The 17705-nt window shown below is 40.6% G+C and overlaps 1 protein-coding gene across 2 annotated transcripts in view; it reads left to right on the plus strand.

The window, feature by feature from the left end:
- The window catches only part of ITCH (itchy E3 ubiquitin protein ligase), a 48426-nt gene that overhangs the window by 566 nt on the left and 30155 nt on the right, over window positions 1–17705 (plus strand). The window contains exon 2 of one of the 2 annotated variants that reach the window (XM_053393954.1): window positions 14361–14451. In XM_053393954.1, the coding sequence (XP_053249929.1) occupies window positions 14382–14451 (70 nt within the window). In that variant the 5' untranslated portion in view covers window positions 14361–14381. Of the gene's footprint in view, window positions 1–14359; window positions 14452–17705 lie in introns of those variants that run through there. The other variant, XM_053393955.1, reaches the window with a different exon arrangement.

Consider the following 17705-nt stretch of genomic DNA (forward strand, 5'->3'; position numbering starts at 1 on the left):
TGATGGGAGACACCCCCTCCCATTACGGCCTCTTCTCCCTTCCTCTCCTGCTATGCCGTCGGTAGGCGTTTTCTTTCCCCCTTCACGGAAGTTGTTCGCAGGGATTGTGCACTCAAGATGGCTTAATTTTCTTCTCGGTCCCCCTTTTCGCGACCTTGTGTTGTCAGGATGACGAGGCCCGGTGGGTGGGTGGGATGGATGGAGGTGTCCCGAGGTGGGTGGCCCTTTGGTCTGGGACGCAAAGCTGGGGGGTTGTATGTGTGACCCGAAGGTTCCCAGCCTCAGGGAAACACTCCAATGCTGTTTGTGTAAAGTACATGCTGTAGTTATGTGTATCCTTTGCTGCTTTCCACACCTCTTGGCTCTTTTCACCCATTCCAGTTTCGTTAGCATTTATCGGTATATTGTTTCCTGGATTGTTCTTATTCTCGTTGGCTTCTGTATATCTCTGTCATCTAGCGGCCATATCGGGACAGCACCAGTTGTTAAATACAGGGAATGCACTCTCTTCTCTTCCACCTGCTACTTTTTAAGGAAGCCAAGCAGATCCTGCTGTTTAGGTTATTTGGTTTGGATGGCTGGGTGGGAGATGATGTTTTGGAACTCTTAGCTGTGAAAATATTGTACATTTCAAAAGGTGTAGTACAGCCCTGACCAACTGAGACTCTCTTGGCTTGTGTCCCTGTGTGGTTACAAACACAGTATCCCCTTGATGCTTTAATGATGTTTGCCTTTGCAAATATACATGTTGCATCTATACCTGTGGCATAAAGGGTGGATTGGCTTTTGCTAGATGGCTTTAGGTCACCTTGTGGGGTTATTGTGAGGCTAAAGTGCTACTCTTAAGTTTAGAACAGGCAAGAGATAAATATAATGAAATGAAGTACATAATTGATAATGAAAGTCATTAAAGTTGAGGATTGTTAGCAACTGTTGTGTCTGTTGTTCCAGTTAAAAAGGCTGAACTGCTTTTAAATTCAGATACAGTTTGTGAATATTAAACACTGAACAGCAGAGCCTTCATCTTACAGGATTTGGAATGGGTAGAGATGGTGCTAAATATTTTACATTATTTCAGACATTAATGGGAAGGTTTTGAAAGCTTTATACTACCATTTATAACAGTTCATTGCAGCAAATGTGTGGTAAGAGTTCCTTGGATGCATATTACACTGTAAGGAGGGGAATTGCTATATGGACATAAAGCCTTTCTAATGGTTACTCTAATGTTAGCCCCTCTGATTCCAATGTTTCATGTAACTGTTCATAAGTTTTCAGCCATTCAGCAAGATTCTGTGCAGAATTCATTTGACCTAAGTCTCTTCAAATCAGGTGACTTGTTAGGCTCTACAATGACTAATTGAACGGGAAGGTTGCAATCCTGTACATGCTTACTTGGGAATTGGCCCTATTGACCACAACAGATCTATTTACAACCTGTTTTGTTCTTTTCCTGTTATTCTTTACTCAGTAATTTTGTAGTTGTGCTTGAAAGATTGCCTCGCTCTCTAGGGATCTTGTGCTACAAGTTGGACAAGAAATATTAAAAGATGAATACAACAGAATCTTGAGACACCTTTACTTGTAACCACTTGAAGTAAAGTTACAAATGTTTGAGAAACAGTACCAAAAGAGGGGAATATGTCTTAAAACAGAAATTACTGTAGTCAGTAGGACTTACTGAATCACTGGTATAAGTCTAAAACCGACTGCACTTGCATCCTGATCCTGTACATGCTTACTAAGAAGTCGGTCCCATTAAGGGTGACTTGTTTCTTTTTTTGTATGCTTATGTTTGGGGCCTTACTTTCAGGTGCATTGCACTGTAAGTTTTACTGAGTTATGTGGCTTTTACTCCTCAGTAAATTGCAAACTTTATCTTGCAGCACTGCAAAATATTTTAAATACATAGGAAGTCTGAAAAAAGCTTGTGAATTATTATTGAAAATACATTTAAAAATGAATTTAAATTGTGGACAAGTCATTTAAAAAGAAAGTTCTACTCATAAATCTTAGCTCCAAGTAAAGGTATTTCATTCTGCAGTCTTAAGTTTAGCACTTTTTGTTATTACAAAGCATATGAATGATAAATTGATATTCATGTAAAAATAGCACCATAAAGCCTGAATTTGGAAACTGAAAACAGACATGGTTTTGTAGGTCTCACCAAAAATTACTTGTGTTCTGATTCATTTGGCAGCTAACAGGCAAATATTTATAATGGATGAATGCCAATAACACACAATGATGCTGTTGCCAAAACAAAGTTGTTTTGTAAAAGAGGCCATTGAAATTGTGAACTAAATAATCTTGCATTGCATATTGGGTGTACACAAATGTCTTGTTCACACATTGCATTAGACCACAGTCTAAAGTGTTTTGATTACGGTGCACACCGCTCAAAAGTTCCTGTGCCTGACAGACAGGGCATGATGGCAATAACTAATAACAATTAGTATTGAGGCATACTGCCTCTGAAACTGGAGGTTCTGATAGCTGTCATGGCTAATAGCTTTTGATAGACATAATTATCCATGGATTCTGGAGACTTATCCTCCACGATGATCTAATTCTGCTGTAATGAAATGTTTTAAAGCCATTGGAACCAATGACCATTGCTTTACTTCGTGGTTTTCACTTTGTGGAAGTAGGCTATATAGAATAGATAAGGTGATGGTCTTTGTTGGATCAATATCTATTGGTATAGGAGCAAAACATATTCTTTGGAATTCAGCAAAGGGCAAATCTATAGAATGCTGTTCGTGAAAACTATGCTAATACACAAGAAGGTGTCCTCAAATACATTTGTTAGGATGCTTGAAAACTTTTTGTTTCGAAAAATGGTACATTCAGAAACAGATAAGAGAAGGTGGCATATCTTTAAAAGGCATAATGTCTCCCCCACTTCATAGATAGTAGATTACTTTGTTCAGTGGTATTTGGCACTGATTCTGAAACTGCCAGGCGATGACACGTATAATGATAGGCTTTGTCACTAGGAACTTGTCCAATGCAACCAGATAATTCCCAAGCTTGTTGTCCTTATGCTCATGGACCTACAGATTGTGAAATTGGTTTGTAATTATGAGAAATTTGCTGTACAGTACCTATTTGTTCTTACCTCAAATATGAAAAGCATTTATATAAAGGAACAGGAGCAGTTGTTTGAATGTTCCCACTGATCTTTATTGCAATGTCAATGTTTCTTTAAATAAAAATGTTAATAAATAAATAAACTCTTCCAGGCTACAGGCTCATTGTGAGCACAGGTTTAAACTTGAAGACCTTCTGCATTCAGGTATCATGATTCAGGGTCTTTTTCCTATAAAGGGAAAAGTATATACAAACTCAAAGGCCAGATGAAAGAGGTTTATGAAATTTATTTCCAGAAAAGTATTTCTGTCTAACTTGTTAATTCTGTCCTATAGTACATTGTTTTCTAAACTTGTCTGATTCCCTTGTCTTCTGAGGTGCTGTTTAAAAAAATAACATTAGAATTGTAACTTTATCCTTGAAAACTTTGCTTTTAGGATGTGTAAATAGTATCTGCCTCAAAGGACTCTATCCTCTAGCAATCTGTGTGAACCACTATATTCTAGATGTACATATTGATTAAAAGAGGCTAGTGCCAGAGCAACAACTAATGCAGAGATGCAGCATGGACATTCTCTGAGGGATTATAATTCCCACTGCGTTGGGAGTGATTGGATAATCCAGTTGTAGATTACAGAGAAGTGGCAGAATTACCTGGCCCCAGTGGAAGCTGTTTTGAAGGAGGCAAGGCCAAAGCATGCAAAGATGCACAGGTTGGTTGCCTTTATGGGTGGGCACTTCAGATTCTCGGTCTTCAGCAGCTTAATTTATATCCCATGATAAAGTAGCAGATTCATATATTTTCAGCTGTATGGCAAGGTTTTTTCTTTCAGATGTTTGAATAGGGATGACAGCATCACAGTTGGAAGCAAAATTTGAGAACATCAGAGAAAAGTACTCTTGCAAGAGAAAACATTAACAGGATAGATTTCTGATGAATTCAGTTATTAGGAATTCTGGGTGTTTGGACAAGGCTGAGAAAAATATTATAAACTTTAAGCTCATACACCTTTTTTTTATTATGACTAGCATCCACCAAGCCATATGTGGAGTAGACCTGTTGAAACTGATGGATTTCAATTAGTCACAACTTAAGTCCATTTATTTTCATGGCTCTATGAGTATGGTTTGACTGGAGGTTTGCAGGGGAAAAATAGATGAAATAAGTGGGCCAACCCCTTCCCCAACTGTCCAATGAATACTGACCGTATTTTGGACATGTAATTCTGACTACTGTGGGTAAATAATGGGAGGAGGAATAGAATGGAGTTCGTTTTATTATTTTATTTAATTACAGTTATACCACTTTTATCTTTAGTGGTTGTGTCCATGTTGAATCCTGTTGAAATCCCAGGTACTGCACAGGGTTCCACTTATAAGCATTAGTTTGTAGAATGGAGTCTTGGTAAAGAATTTGGTCTGCTGTTGTTCACAAATTGCATATTTCTTGTGGGATATGCATGCAAGTAAAACTAACCAGAATAAGTTATTCTGTCCTCTTCACTTTGAATTATAATAACCTCAAGTTACTCTGGAGTACAGTAAAAACTTGTTTTCCTATATTTTGGCTGCAATTGAATTTTTAAACCAAGGTTACATAATGCTTATTACGATCATGAGGAAAAATGCAGTTATACCTGCGCAGTTGGATTTTCCAGTAGTGTTCAGTATACAAAAGAAATGTTATCTTTTTAAAAATATCTCAATTTTTAAAAACAAGATAGCAGCAACCAACCCATGTAATATACTATTTGTTACAAAGAGCTCAGAACAGCATATATATTCCCAAGGCTATTTGTCATGGAGGCAATGCTTGGAACTCATCTACTTGACGTAGAGAAGAGCACTATTGATAGCTACTAACCATGATGACTATGCTCTGTCTCCACAGTTGGAAGTAGTAATGGTTCTGAATGCCAGTTACTGGAAGCCGTAGGATCCTGTGCTCTAACTCTGCTTATGGGTTTGCCACAGGCATCTGGTAGGCCACTGTGATGCTGAATTAGATAGGCCATTGGTCTGATCCAGCAGGCTCTTCCTATGTTCTGATGGCAATGACAGTGGTGGGGGTAGCCAATGTGGTGCCCGGCAGATGTTTTGGTCTAAACTCTTATCATTGGCCATACTGTGGGGGATGTACGGCAGCTGGGAATCCAACAATGTCTAAAGGGGACTATGTTAGCTATTCCAGCTGTATGTTATAGCTTCACTGCATTTATATGGCAATTTTATACTCTTAATACACCATGAATGGAGATATGCCAATACTAGGTTGGCAGATGACCACTATGTTCTATGTGTGGTCAGCTTCAGAGGGACAGGGAACGTACAACAAGGAGAAAACAACACGGTGTCAAAACAACATACATACACAGAGAACTGTGCTGACAGCAACACACGTATGCCATCCCACTCAGAGGGATGAACATAGGATGGTGAGGATATGCCTCCAGCACACACTACATGTAAGATACTGCTAGAGTATTTCCACTTCATCTGCCCTGGTTGCACAGCCACCAATATCTCTGCTGCTTCTGGCCCCATGCATCCTTATAGGCTGGAGTCTGAATCCTTGTATGTCACTCACAACCACTTTTTTTGGAAGAACAGCACATACAAAGGGAGGGAGGACAGTCCATGCAAAACAACACTGACGTAGTTTCCTGGGCCTCCAGAGAACAGGACACAGCCCTCCCTAGGACAAAGTTTCAAGACCAAATGAGGGGAAGTCACTGTTGCCAAGAATTAAAGTGAAGTGGCCAAAACATCCAATAAGACAGGCACACACTAACTGCTGCAATCGTTCTTCAGCAGCTCCCTACATAAGGTTAGGAAGCACATAATGGGAGTTTGAGCCCCATTAGGAGGAAGGGGCAAATATGTTCCTACTCAGCTTTTGCATGCCTGGCAAAATAACATAAAATCATAATCATGGCAAAAGAGGGAGCTCCTGGGATTCCCAACCCACAGTTCGAGCTCCACAAAGTGTTCACACTCAACTTCAGCAGCAAGACAGGCATCAGACAAACCATGGGTCATTGACATCATCCCACTGCAGCCCATGGATCAGATGTTACGATCACTGGGACTGCAAGATAAACCCTAAACCCAAGCAGCTTGTTTTCTATATTAGCTGTGGAGAACCTTTCATGCACAAGTCTGATTAGCATGTCAGTCCTCTGAATTTGGGCCATGTGGTCATTTTGTACAAATCAGGCCTATATGTCAGTCACATGAGGACAGGTGTGGATATTTTTTTATCTCCAATCTAAGCAGTAAGACATCTTTTTTTCTAAACATCACAGCTCTAAGGCTGGAGATGAGCCTTTGGCCACTCCCACACCTTGAACTGTCTCATATGGTATCCCACATGTCAACCAAATGTCAAAATTAACTGGAGAGTGGGCCAGTTCTGGAGCCCGTCCTCTGGGTGGATTCAGTTCCCTACTCCCTTTTTACATCCTCGAGGCCCCTTGTTTGAATCCAGGTGACAACTGCACACTCAAAAAGGGTTGGACTGCTATACCAGGCACACTAGCCAGTTAGGAGATGTTCTGCATGGAGCAATAGCCTGCCTCCTGTACGGAACACTTAGCCCCTTTTGCTCATCCTTCTCCTTGGTGACCTATGTGATACCTCCTCTTCCTCACATTTTGCCTGATGGGGAAGGATCATAGGTTGGTGTACATCTGTTTTGCACGTTGAAGATCCCAGGTTCAATCTCTGGTATCTCCAGGTAGGATAAGAAATACCTTCTTTTCTGAACCCCTAGGAACACTGCCTGTCAGAGTAGACAACACTGAATTAGGTAAACCAGTGGCTCCTTGACCCAGTATTAGGCAGCTTTGTATACTCCTAGCCTTGCTAGGTAGCATCCCAGTAGACATAAATGCCCTTCCCAGTCCTCCAGCCATGTAAAAAATCAAAACCCGAAACAGATGGCCTTGTGACAGTCTGGCAGAGCAGGGCTCTCTCATATTTCTGGGAACCTTGTGAGCAGAGAGTTGGGCCTACCGACCCTGAGACCATTCCTTATGATTCCATCCTAAGGTCCACTGAAGCCCCGTCATACTATGCTCTAGAAGAGGAATTCTCTTACCACTTCCTATCAACAAAGACACATGGCAAAACGTGGCAATGCCAAAGCCTTGACTCACAGGCAGTTTTAATTTCACTGCGGGGCCCACAGGACCTGGATGTTGGGTCCTTGGGTTAGGCCTAAGGCAGCAGTCCCAGGGAGTGACCTTCAGTGGTTCAGGCCTCCTGCATGGACGCTATTACAGTTCTTCAAAGAAAAAAATAAAATAATAATTTTTCAGCAAGGGAGTGGCCATGTTGTGTTTATTTTTTCCTGGGGTGCTCTTTTTGCACTAGCTGCCAGGGAGGTAAGCTCGGGGTCGGGCCTGGGCTAGGCCATGCAATTCCTTGCGGCTTCCTTGACCCTCCAGGTACCCTCCTACCTCTCTCCCTTGGTGGTGGCGGCAGTGGCAACAGTAAGCTGGTGCTTGGCTGGGGGGTGGCTCTGTGGCTGTGATGCTCTGGCAGAGCAGCTTTTAAACTGTTGGGGGGGGAGGAAAAGCCCACAGGAGCTGAATAGGGTTTGGAGCAAATCTCACTCGAATGACGATGATAAAATTAATGAAAATTTAAATGTGGGAGGTATACAACTCAGCACTGTGAATGCAGGAGCACATGATTGCAGTTGAGAGAGGAGAAAGCATCGTAGATCAAAATGGAAGTGCCAAAGACACTTGAAGAGTGAGTCTTGTATATTCTCTGTGTTTATACGTATGCTAATGTTAGAAGAGTCCAAGCCAGTGTGGGTTAACTGAGGTGGACTGCAGAGAGCCAATGAGACACCGTTACCTCTGCTGCAACATGTAAGTGTTGTTAAGCCAACTGGGAACAGAGATCATAGTGTTCTTAAATTAAATATACTACATATTTCTTGGTCAATCACCAAGAAAATCTGACACAGTAACATTTGATTTCACAAACTGAGACTTCCCCAGAATGAGTGGCTTGATAAAATGGAAGTTGAAAGGCAAAGTCAAGAAGGTCAGATCAGATCACTCCAGAATGCTTGGGAGCTGTATAAAAATACAGTCTTAGAAGCTCAGGAAAGATACCATGAGTGTGAAGAGGATGCCAATGTGGTTAACAAGTGGAGTCAGAGAAGCTATTAGAGGCAAGAAGGCTTCCTTCCAGCCAGGCAGTCATGCTTCTGGTATATTCCATTAGCTCTGTTCTGCCCAATTTCCATTTTAGCCCCCCCCCCCCAGTTGCATTCAGTGTTATCTGGCCTGTGACAAAGGGTCCTCAGTGGACTAGGTTTTGGGATGGGGAGATTTTTTTGCTTGCTTTTTTCTACTTCTGCAAACATTGGGTTTCTCTCAACCATGCTAATACTTCCTGTTCCAGTTATGTAACTGGATGTCAATGGCGAAGTTTAGGAATATAGGATAGCAATTGTTCATATTTATTGTTTAATTAATATTTATTAAATTTTTATATTGCCCTTCATCTGAGGAATAAAGGGTGGTTTACAATATAAAAATACAAAAATACATACAATAGTAACAAACAAAAACAATGCCCACCAGGTTAAAAGGCTACAGATTGTTTCACTAGCCAAAGTCCTGGGAGGAAAGGAATGTTTTTGCCTAAAGATACGTAACGAAGGTTCCAGGCAAACCTCCCTTAGGATAGCATTCCTCATGCATGGAGCTACTGCAGAAAAGGCCTGTTTTTGTGTTGCCACCTTCCAAAGCTCTGACAGGGGAGGCACATGAAGAAGGGCCTCTGATGATGATTGCAGGGTCCAGGTTGTTTCATATTGGGAGAGGCAGTCCTTGAGCTTTTGCAGTACTGAGCCATTTAAGACTTTATAGATCGAAACCATCACTTTGAATTGGACCAGGAAACTAATTATTTAATAATAAACAAAATTATAATTATTCTGGTGGAATGATCCTAATTTTTAGAGTTGTTCTGATTCCTGCCAGTAACAAATGTGTATGCTAGAGCCACTGTCAGGAAAAGCATTTTGTTCCACCACCCCCGCCCTAATCTAGCAATCACACCCTCAAATATCACTTAGGAAGCAAAGGGTATTTCCGAAATTTGCCTTCTTATGGCTCTTCACACATCAGCTGTACAAAGTTTGCTTTGCCCTTGGTCTCTTTGTGCTAATTGTTTGCCTCTTACTAGAATGTTACTGAACAGTCAGTTACATCACAGCACCTCAAGCAATTGTAGACAATTAAAATTTCTATGATACCAAACCCTTGGTCAGTAGTGAGGGCTTGTAAATTAAATTAGTAAAAGATAAAGATAAATAAATTAGTAGGTATCTTCTAGCCAATCAGTTGTTGTGCTTTGAGAACAAGACACTGTAAGCCATAGGCTTTAATTCCCCCCTCCTCCTGGAGTTGGATTGTTCAGACCATAGTTAAGATTAACTACAGTTTGTCTGGGATCAGACATTACAACAAGTAAAGTTCATGCTTTAATGTGACACCTATTGTTATTACCATCATAAGGTACCCCCTGCCCGTACGGGCCAGTCTTGCCAGACTCTAGGGTTGTGTGCTCATCTCACTCTATAGGCCGGGAGCCAGCGCTGTCCGCAGACACTTCCGGGTCACGTGGCCAGCGTGACAAAGCTGCATCTGGCGAGCCAGCGCAGCACACGGAACGCCGTTTACCTTCCCGCTGGTAAGCGGTCCCTATTTATCTACTTGCACCCGAAGGTGCTTTCGAACTGCTAGGTTGGCAGGCGCTGGGACCGAACGACGGGAGCGCACCCCGCCGCGGGGATTCGAACCGCCAACCTTTCGATCGGCAAGTCCTAGGCGCTGAGGCTTTAACCCACAGCGCCACCCGTGTCCCTATTACCATCATAGGTACCTTGAAACAGCATCCATTCAAGGTATTTCCTACTTCAAATATATGTGCTAAATATATTTTATACTGAGTAAAATTGACACACGTCTGCAGTTCATTCTCCACCTTCTGATATTCAATATAAAATGAAAAAGGATATTAAGAGTAGAAGACACTTAAGTGCCAAGTAGTCTTTACTTCTGCCTTTAAAGAAGGCACTTGCTGTATCTTCTGTTTTATATAGTGCATTTAAAAATAGACAAGTGTGACAGCCTTTAATCTGTTTGCTACTCACTTATTTCTTTGGCTAGAAAACGTTTGTTCAATTTAAACCTAATCTCCCAGTTTAAGCTTGTTAATTAGTTTTCCATGACGATTGCATGTAGGGGAGATAAACTCATAAGCCTGCTTATTAACAGTATTTTGCCTATTTGCAACTTTTAAAAAATAAATACCTTTCAACTAAGAATAATCAGGATGCTGAAATTTGGTGAACAGATGCGGCTAAAGCTTTCAGAATGGCCATATTATAGATGAAGTTAATAAATTCAACAATTAACTCAAAATGAGTTATTTACAACACTATTTGGGGTTATTTATTAACCTTAATCCCCCCCCCAGTATGGCAGCCAGTTTGGGTACCTCAGCCCATTTTATTTCCCCCTTTCCCTAGTCTCCATCCCCCAAACAGTAAGCCAGCACTGTATGGCCACTCAGCCTTCATTGGCCTGTTTTGAGTCCCCAGTAATGCTAGTGATACCTCCCTTGTCTGTGTGGTTAGTGCTGTTTTGGCTACTTAAATACTGGCACTTAGAGAATGAGTTTTCCATTACTTGTATAGGTTGATGGTGATGTTTCAGGGCTCACTACTGTCTTGATTGCTAAACCTATCAATTGCAGTTATGAAAGCTCTTAAAGATTCAAAATCTGCAGACTTGCATAATAGTGAGCATCAGAAACATCTCCTTACCTAATGTTTTAGGGTTATTGGATGCTTATATGAGCATTTCCTTTTATAACTGTTTCAGATGACTAATCTCCTACCATGATGATCATGTGGTATAAGTCATGGGCAAAGGAGGTCCCGATTAGTTGAATTACTGAGGCCCATGCACTTCAGAGGAGTGTTTTTTTTAACCAAGTGAAATGTGATGCCCTTGAACTGGTTCAGACAATTTTGCCACCAATGGGTTATGTTAAATAGAGATCACTGCACGGCATAAAACTCAGCATCTGAATTCACCATTAGGTTAATAATAACAAATAGTAACTTTCTCTGTCTGTTGTATTCCTTTCTGTTAAACATTCACACAGGTCTCCGTGGTGCTGTCAGACACTATAGCTAGAACATTAACCTATGGTTAATTTTGACAAGTTGAAAGTAACTTCTAATTGTCTCTGTCTTTTCAGAGATAATCAAACAGGTTGTGTGTCTCTGCTAAATAGGAATTACTTCATATGACTGAAATAAGCCCAGAGGCTTTCCTCTTAACCATAGGGACAAATAAAGCTAGGTTGTGAAAATGCTTTTTTAACCATCACAGAGTTTTCTTAAAGTAGATAAATTAGAGCTGTGCATCCCAAGATAGGCTGGTTATATTCCTGGCCCCCAGAAGTTTGATTCATCTCTACCCATGGAGTCCCATGCTCCATAAAGCAAATCCCCCACCTTTCTCATATGTGCATACAGCAAGCTAACTATTTGCAATAGTACCGGTAATTATAGTTGGAAGAAATTAATATTAATCATGCTTAGCATTTATATAGTGCTTACAGCAATTGCCCTATGTTTTATTGTTGCAATTCTCATAGCAATCCTATAAGGATGCACAGTATTATTTTTATCTCATCATTTATTTTTGCTTTGTATCTCACCTTTTATACAAGGAACTCAAGGTGGCCTACATAGCTCACCTCATCTCCATATTATCCTCCTGTAAGGTATGTTAGACTGAAAGATGGTGACTGGCCCAAGGTCACCCATGTTACACATGGGGAACTAAAGGTGAGATTGCCTAAGTCCACCTAGTATGTTCCTGGTAGAGGTAACACCAGGAACTTGCTGAATATGTAAGCTGAATCTCATAGTCATATTCAGCAGCGCCACATGGAGTCCTGGTTCCTCTTAATCATGTATATAATTGCACCTCCCTGGGCTATAACTGGGGAGCTGCATGCATAGTCTGGGAAAGGAGCCTGGGTCCTAAAGCATGATGATTCCAGCAGCAAAGTCTTTCCTCTTTGCCACGAAAAGGATAGCAAAGGGAAGTAGGGATTTGGAATTGACTGAAGAGAGAAAGGAAGGGACACACACAAAGGAATCATAAGCTCTTTGTCTCCTTTCCCTTCCCTGCAATTCAGCTCACGCCATGTGAATTATTCATAGATTCCTGTTTGTGTAAAAAGCCGTACATGTCAATGGGGCATTATGCTAGAGTGCTTAGCCTCCAAAATGAAAAGTCCTATTAGTGAGAGAGACCCCCTAATTCACTAAGTGAGGGAAAAATAACCAAGATACTAACTGGCTTTTCACACAAAAAGTACGTATTCAATGCAAACACGAAGAGGTGGGTGTTGAAGAGTAACAGTGGCAGGATCCTCGCTGACCCCCATGCATTCTGCTGCTGCTGTTGATGGTTTTGCAGCAGTTGAAGTACAAAGCTTCTGTCTGGGGGGGAACGTGGCAACTCTGTAGGAGTCCAGAGTTTCCACACAGATGCAAAGCTGAAAATTACTGAATTACAGGAAACTGCTGAGCTGTTGTTGTTTTCCCCTTTTCCCCTCTATTTTTCTTATAAACTACATAATTAAGTTAGCTGCCATTTCTAGTAGGGAAATGTTTTTGTTCATGAGGTGAGAGCAGCACATCATTAATACAGCAAATTCTAAAAGGTTCTTGATCATAAAGCATGCTTCCTATAGCTAAGGATTTCCAGGAAGAAGAAACCACCGCTGACATCAGCTAGGCAAATGTTTGAAATATTAATTTTATTACCAGCCTGAAAGTGTTGGTTCCTTATTGATTCAATGGTGATAACTTTAAAACACTAAGGTCTGCTTATCAAATTGTGAGGCATATTAAAGTAAACTTGAAAATAGGAATAATTGATTTCTTGAACTTTGAAACTAAAAAACTCTGTTTTACATGAGACCTTCCAGTCCCACATGTAAGATTCTGATATTCAGCCCTACCAGATGTATGGGTGGTTGTTGTTGTTGTTGTTGTTGTTGTTGTTGTTGTTGTTATATAACTTCAGTCAAGTCTGGCAAGTATTCTCCAAATCTTAGTGGAAGTGTCCAGAACTATGTGCTGAAATATATTGACACATGGGGTTTGCGGAAGCTGTTTATATCTCTGTGCCATTTTGGAAACTCTTTGTGGGGTTATTAGATAGCAGTTTATACATGAAGAAATATTTCAATGGGGTTTAATCTAGTGTGAGTAATTTGTTTCAGTTTCATTTATGTATGTATATGTAGCTGTTTTCCAACTTCAGTTTGCACTAGTTAATTAGCTGTGTTTTTATTGTGTCTAATCGCACAGTTTTCCTGTATATACAGATGTTATACTAAATATTTTATAGTTAGATCTAATCCAAGAAAATTGAGGGCAAATCATTTTGTTCTAATGAAAAAGAACATAAATACGAGAAAGGGATGGTGGGAGCAGGTGAGGCAGGGCAAGCTGGGTAGCTCACACTGGAAATTGGTACTAGAATCAGCTGAGACCATGTCAGTACTTTTCCTGTCTGTGTGGAGAATCAGTTAACAAAGTCCATTTGAAAGGGGTGAGGGATGTATCAGTGGTGATTGTTTTTGTTGAACATTTATTTCTCTTTGTAACCATATAAATGAATGTTTGATTCAGCTCTGTCATTGAAAGTAAATGGATGTGATCAAGATGAAGACACAACCTTATTCCCAAGCCGCTGGTTGCTTGCATCTGCTGATGAGTTGGGGTGGAGGAGAAGAGAACCACATATTTTGGCTCCTTCATTACAAATGATCACAACATGCATTTCACCAGTATTTGTTTTGTTCTGGTTTGCCTTAAGAAACATTGGTCCGTCCATCACGTATAAAACAATAGAATTGTAGAGTTGGAAGGGACCCTGAGGAATAGCTAGCTCAACCCCCTGCAATGCAGGAATCTCAACTAGATCATATATGATGGCCATCCAATCTTTGTTTAAGATCTTCCAAAGAAGGAAAGTCCACAACCTCTTGTGGGAGTCTACCTAGATATCCTATAGTGTAGTTGTCTAATATATTAATGTATATGGCAACTGAGCTTAGTTTTATATTTATATTTTTTCAATTGAACTCAATTTTAGTCTCTTTGTCTCAAGAGTAAAGTTATTATTTCTTGTTTCTTTATTCAGGTTCATGTACCTTCCTGTGGTATGGCTGGCAATGGGTCAAATTCAGAGCCTATCAGTGGACTAACTATGAAATCACAGCTTCAGATCACTGGTAAGTGTCTCAAACAGGCCTGCTTGCTGACTGTAGAGCCTTTGCTTTTAAGGGTAACTGAAGGAATTGCAGACTCCTATCTTTGTGGCCTTTTCCCACATCTTTGTGGGGAAATCTAAAACAAATCCTATTGGAAGGCATATAAAGATCCCTCATGTCATGTCAAGCCATTTGCCCATCTAACTGTAACTGCCCCAAAGTCCTTAACATTGTCAGAACATCTTTCCCAGCCTTATCCAAGATTTCTTTTGACTGGAGATGCTGAGGATTGAACATGTTCTCTGTCACTATTTCTCTCTGACCACTGGAACAGAATTTTTCCACTACTATGTTCACATTGCTCCTTCTCTTTGTTGATTCAGAGGTGTTTTAATGGAATTTTGTGCCAGAAGCCTTTAAATAATTTTTCTGTTCCAGCTAGTGTTGTTGGTTTAATCACTCTGCTTTGTTCTTTCAGTGTCTTTTAAGCAGGTTTCTACAGACCTTTTATAAATTGGTTTTAACCCATTACAACTAGTGCATAGTGGGGAGCTTGTAGCCAGGGCTCCTGCAACAAACAGCCCCACAAGCCTTTGTGAGGCAGAGATGCAAGAGGGCATCAGAGGAGGGAGGGAAGGAAAGAAAGAGGGATAGAGTCCAGTGTTGCCCGCGGCGCCCCTGACAATCATTCAAGGCACCCCAGGGTGCCACGGCACACTGGTTGAAAACCACTGCAAAGAATGCACATTGCCTCCTTTTTTGTTGATTCATTAATATTTCTTTGAAGGTATTAATAGATATCAAGTAGCAGATAAGCAATACATTTGTATATACCAGTGGTCTTTGAAGGAAACTTTATTTTGTCTTATCTGTACTATGACAGTTAAGGCCAAAAATATGGTATATGAATGAGTGATCAGTATAGACTCCTAACTTGAAGAACCAAATGATAGGTGATTTTTTATTTTTAAGGCACAGGGGTTGGTGTCGCAACTTACTTTTAAAGTCCATTTTGTTTTGAAAAATCTGTTTCATCTATCATAACTGTGTTGTAAGTAGTTAACACAGAATCTACTTCCTGCAAATTATTTATTATGTTAGAATTTAGCATCTTCACCTTGTATATAACACCCATCAGTGTTACTTTAGAAAAAATGTCCCAGTGAGCCCCCACTTGAGTCAAGAAAAATTGAGTGTTACCAAGGAAAGCTTGGCTTAGCTAGTCAGTGCTTCCAGTGACCCAGGCACTAGTGCATCTACTGTAAAAACAGGAAGAGGACAGTGTAGGTCTGCAGCATTGTCAGTCAAGATAATGACATCATAAGAGACTGCCAACATTGGAGAGACTGGATACGGAGTGATCTCGGCCAGGAAATAGGGAGATTTTGGGGAAGGAGTTTAAGCAACCTCTGCTATCTATCAAGAGGTAGGCAGACCGGCCCAGGAGGCAACAGATAAGCTTGCCTTCATGATCATAAGCAATAAGTAGGGAATTCCACTTATCTCCAAGCAACAGATGACATGTTCTATGGTTGACCACTCACACAAGTGATAAGCCATATAGCCAAGTAGTTGCCACTTCTTAGCCACTTCCACATATGCAGTGTGTACTTGTTTGTTTGTTTGTTTGTTTGTTTACATGGAATTATCTGTTTACATGGCACTTAACAAAGAACAGGTTTGCCTTGCCCCCTACATCAAGAGGTTTATAGGGAAACAGAAGAAGGGAAGGGAACTGATGGCAGGGATGAACAAGGGAAGAATGTGCAATTATTTTAGTTACATGCACTTTAGTTGCAGGATATTGAGAACAGAGGGTTGTTTCAAAGGCTTCATGAAAAATGTGTGGAAGGGCTTGAAGCAAGTGACCACAGGTAGTCAAATGGAGAGATGTTCTGGATGGCCTTTCCAATCATAAAGGAAAGCAAGGGAGAAAGGGTGGGTTTGTTTCAAGTAGCAGAAGATCTCTTCAAATAATTGAGTAGAGTGGACCTGGGTAAGTGAAAATCACAGGAAGGAAGCAGTGTGTTGGGATAGAACAACAGAAAAAAATTGAGGGTGGGGGGAGAAACATGGAGGGTTTTGAAGATAAGGGCAAGAAGTTTATGTAACATCCTGGTGCAGGCAAAAAATCAATTCTGGGATTTAAAGAAGGGCTTGAAGTGGTCAGACTGACAAGATATGTGAATAATTTTGGCAGTAAAAGTGCTAGGTAGATGTGAACAGTTGATGGTGAGGCAAGACCAGAGAGAAATAAGCCACTTGCAATGGTGCGAGCAAAAATAAAATATATCTTGGCTGAGTGGTAAAATTGCCCCAGCTAAGTGGTACAATTTCTAAAGAGAAAGCTTTTTATTTGCTTGATGTTAATTTTGTCGAGTCAGGCTCACTTTCTCATTACTTAACTCACACACTGAAGAACACATTTCAGCTTTCTAAATAAAGCACATTTGTTTAAAACTTACTACTTATTTCACTTTCGTAACTGCAGCGAGAGACTCAACACTTCTGGTGCTAAATTTGACTAGTGTAGCTATATAAATACCACCAAGACAACAAGAAGACATGCAGAATTAATTGGTCTACTTTTTGAAATGCTACATGCTGCAGCCAATACTGGTAACATAAAAGATTGGTTGTGGTTGGTATGGTACAGCATAAGAATATGTGTGAGTGCAAATGGAGCACACAGAACTAAGATTGTTGCATGCATCTTTACACCTAACTTAAAATGTGTGTATCTTTATGTTTACTTTAAAACAGGGGTCAGCAACCTTTTTCAGCCATGGGATGGTCCACCGTCCCTCAGACCATGTGCTGGGCCAGACTATATTTTGGGGGGAAATGGAACGAATTCCTATGCCCCACAAATAACCCAGAGATGCATTTTAAATAAAAGGACACATTCTACTCATGTAAAAACACCAGGCAGGCCCCACAAATAACACAGAGATGCATTTAAAATAAAAGGACACATTCTACTCATGTAAAAACACGCTGATTCCTGAACCGTCCACAGGCCGGATTGAGAAGGCGATTGGGCCACATCCGGCCCACAAGCCTTAGGTTGCCTACCCCTGCTTTAAAAAGTGTCATGTAATTACTTAGCAAAAGGCGGGCATTCTAGCAACAAGAGCTAAATGGATCAGAATTGGGGTGGTGAATATAGTTTTGGAAAGGTTTAAGAAAATTAAATGGCTTGATATAGTGATGACTTGACAAATGTTTCATCTTAGGTTTTAAATTGATTGAATGGAAGGGGAAATCTTTGGTCC

The sequence above is a fragment of the Podarcis raffonei genome, chromosome 6 (assembly GCF_027172205.1).
Source record: "Podarcis raffonei isolate rPodRaf1 chromosome 6, rPodRaf1.pri, whole genome shotgun sequence".
NCBI classification, from domain to species: Eukaryota; Metazoa; Chordata; class Lepidosauria; order Squamata; family Lacertidae; genus Podarcis; species Podarcis raffonei.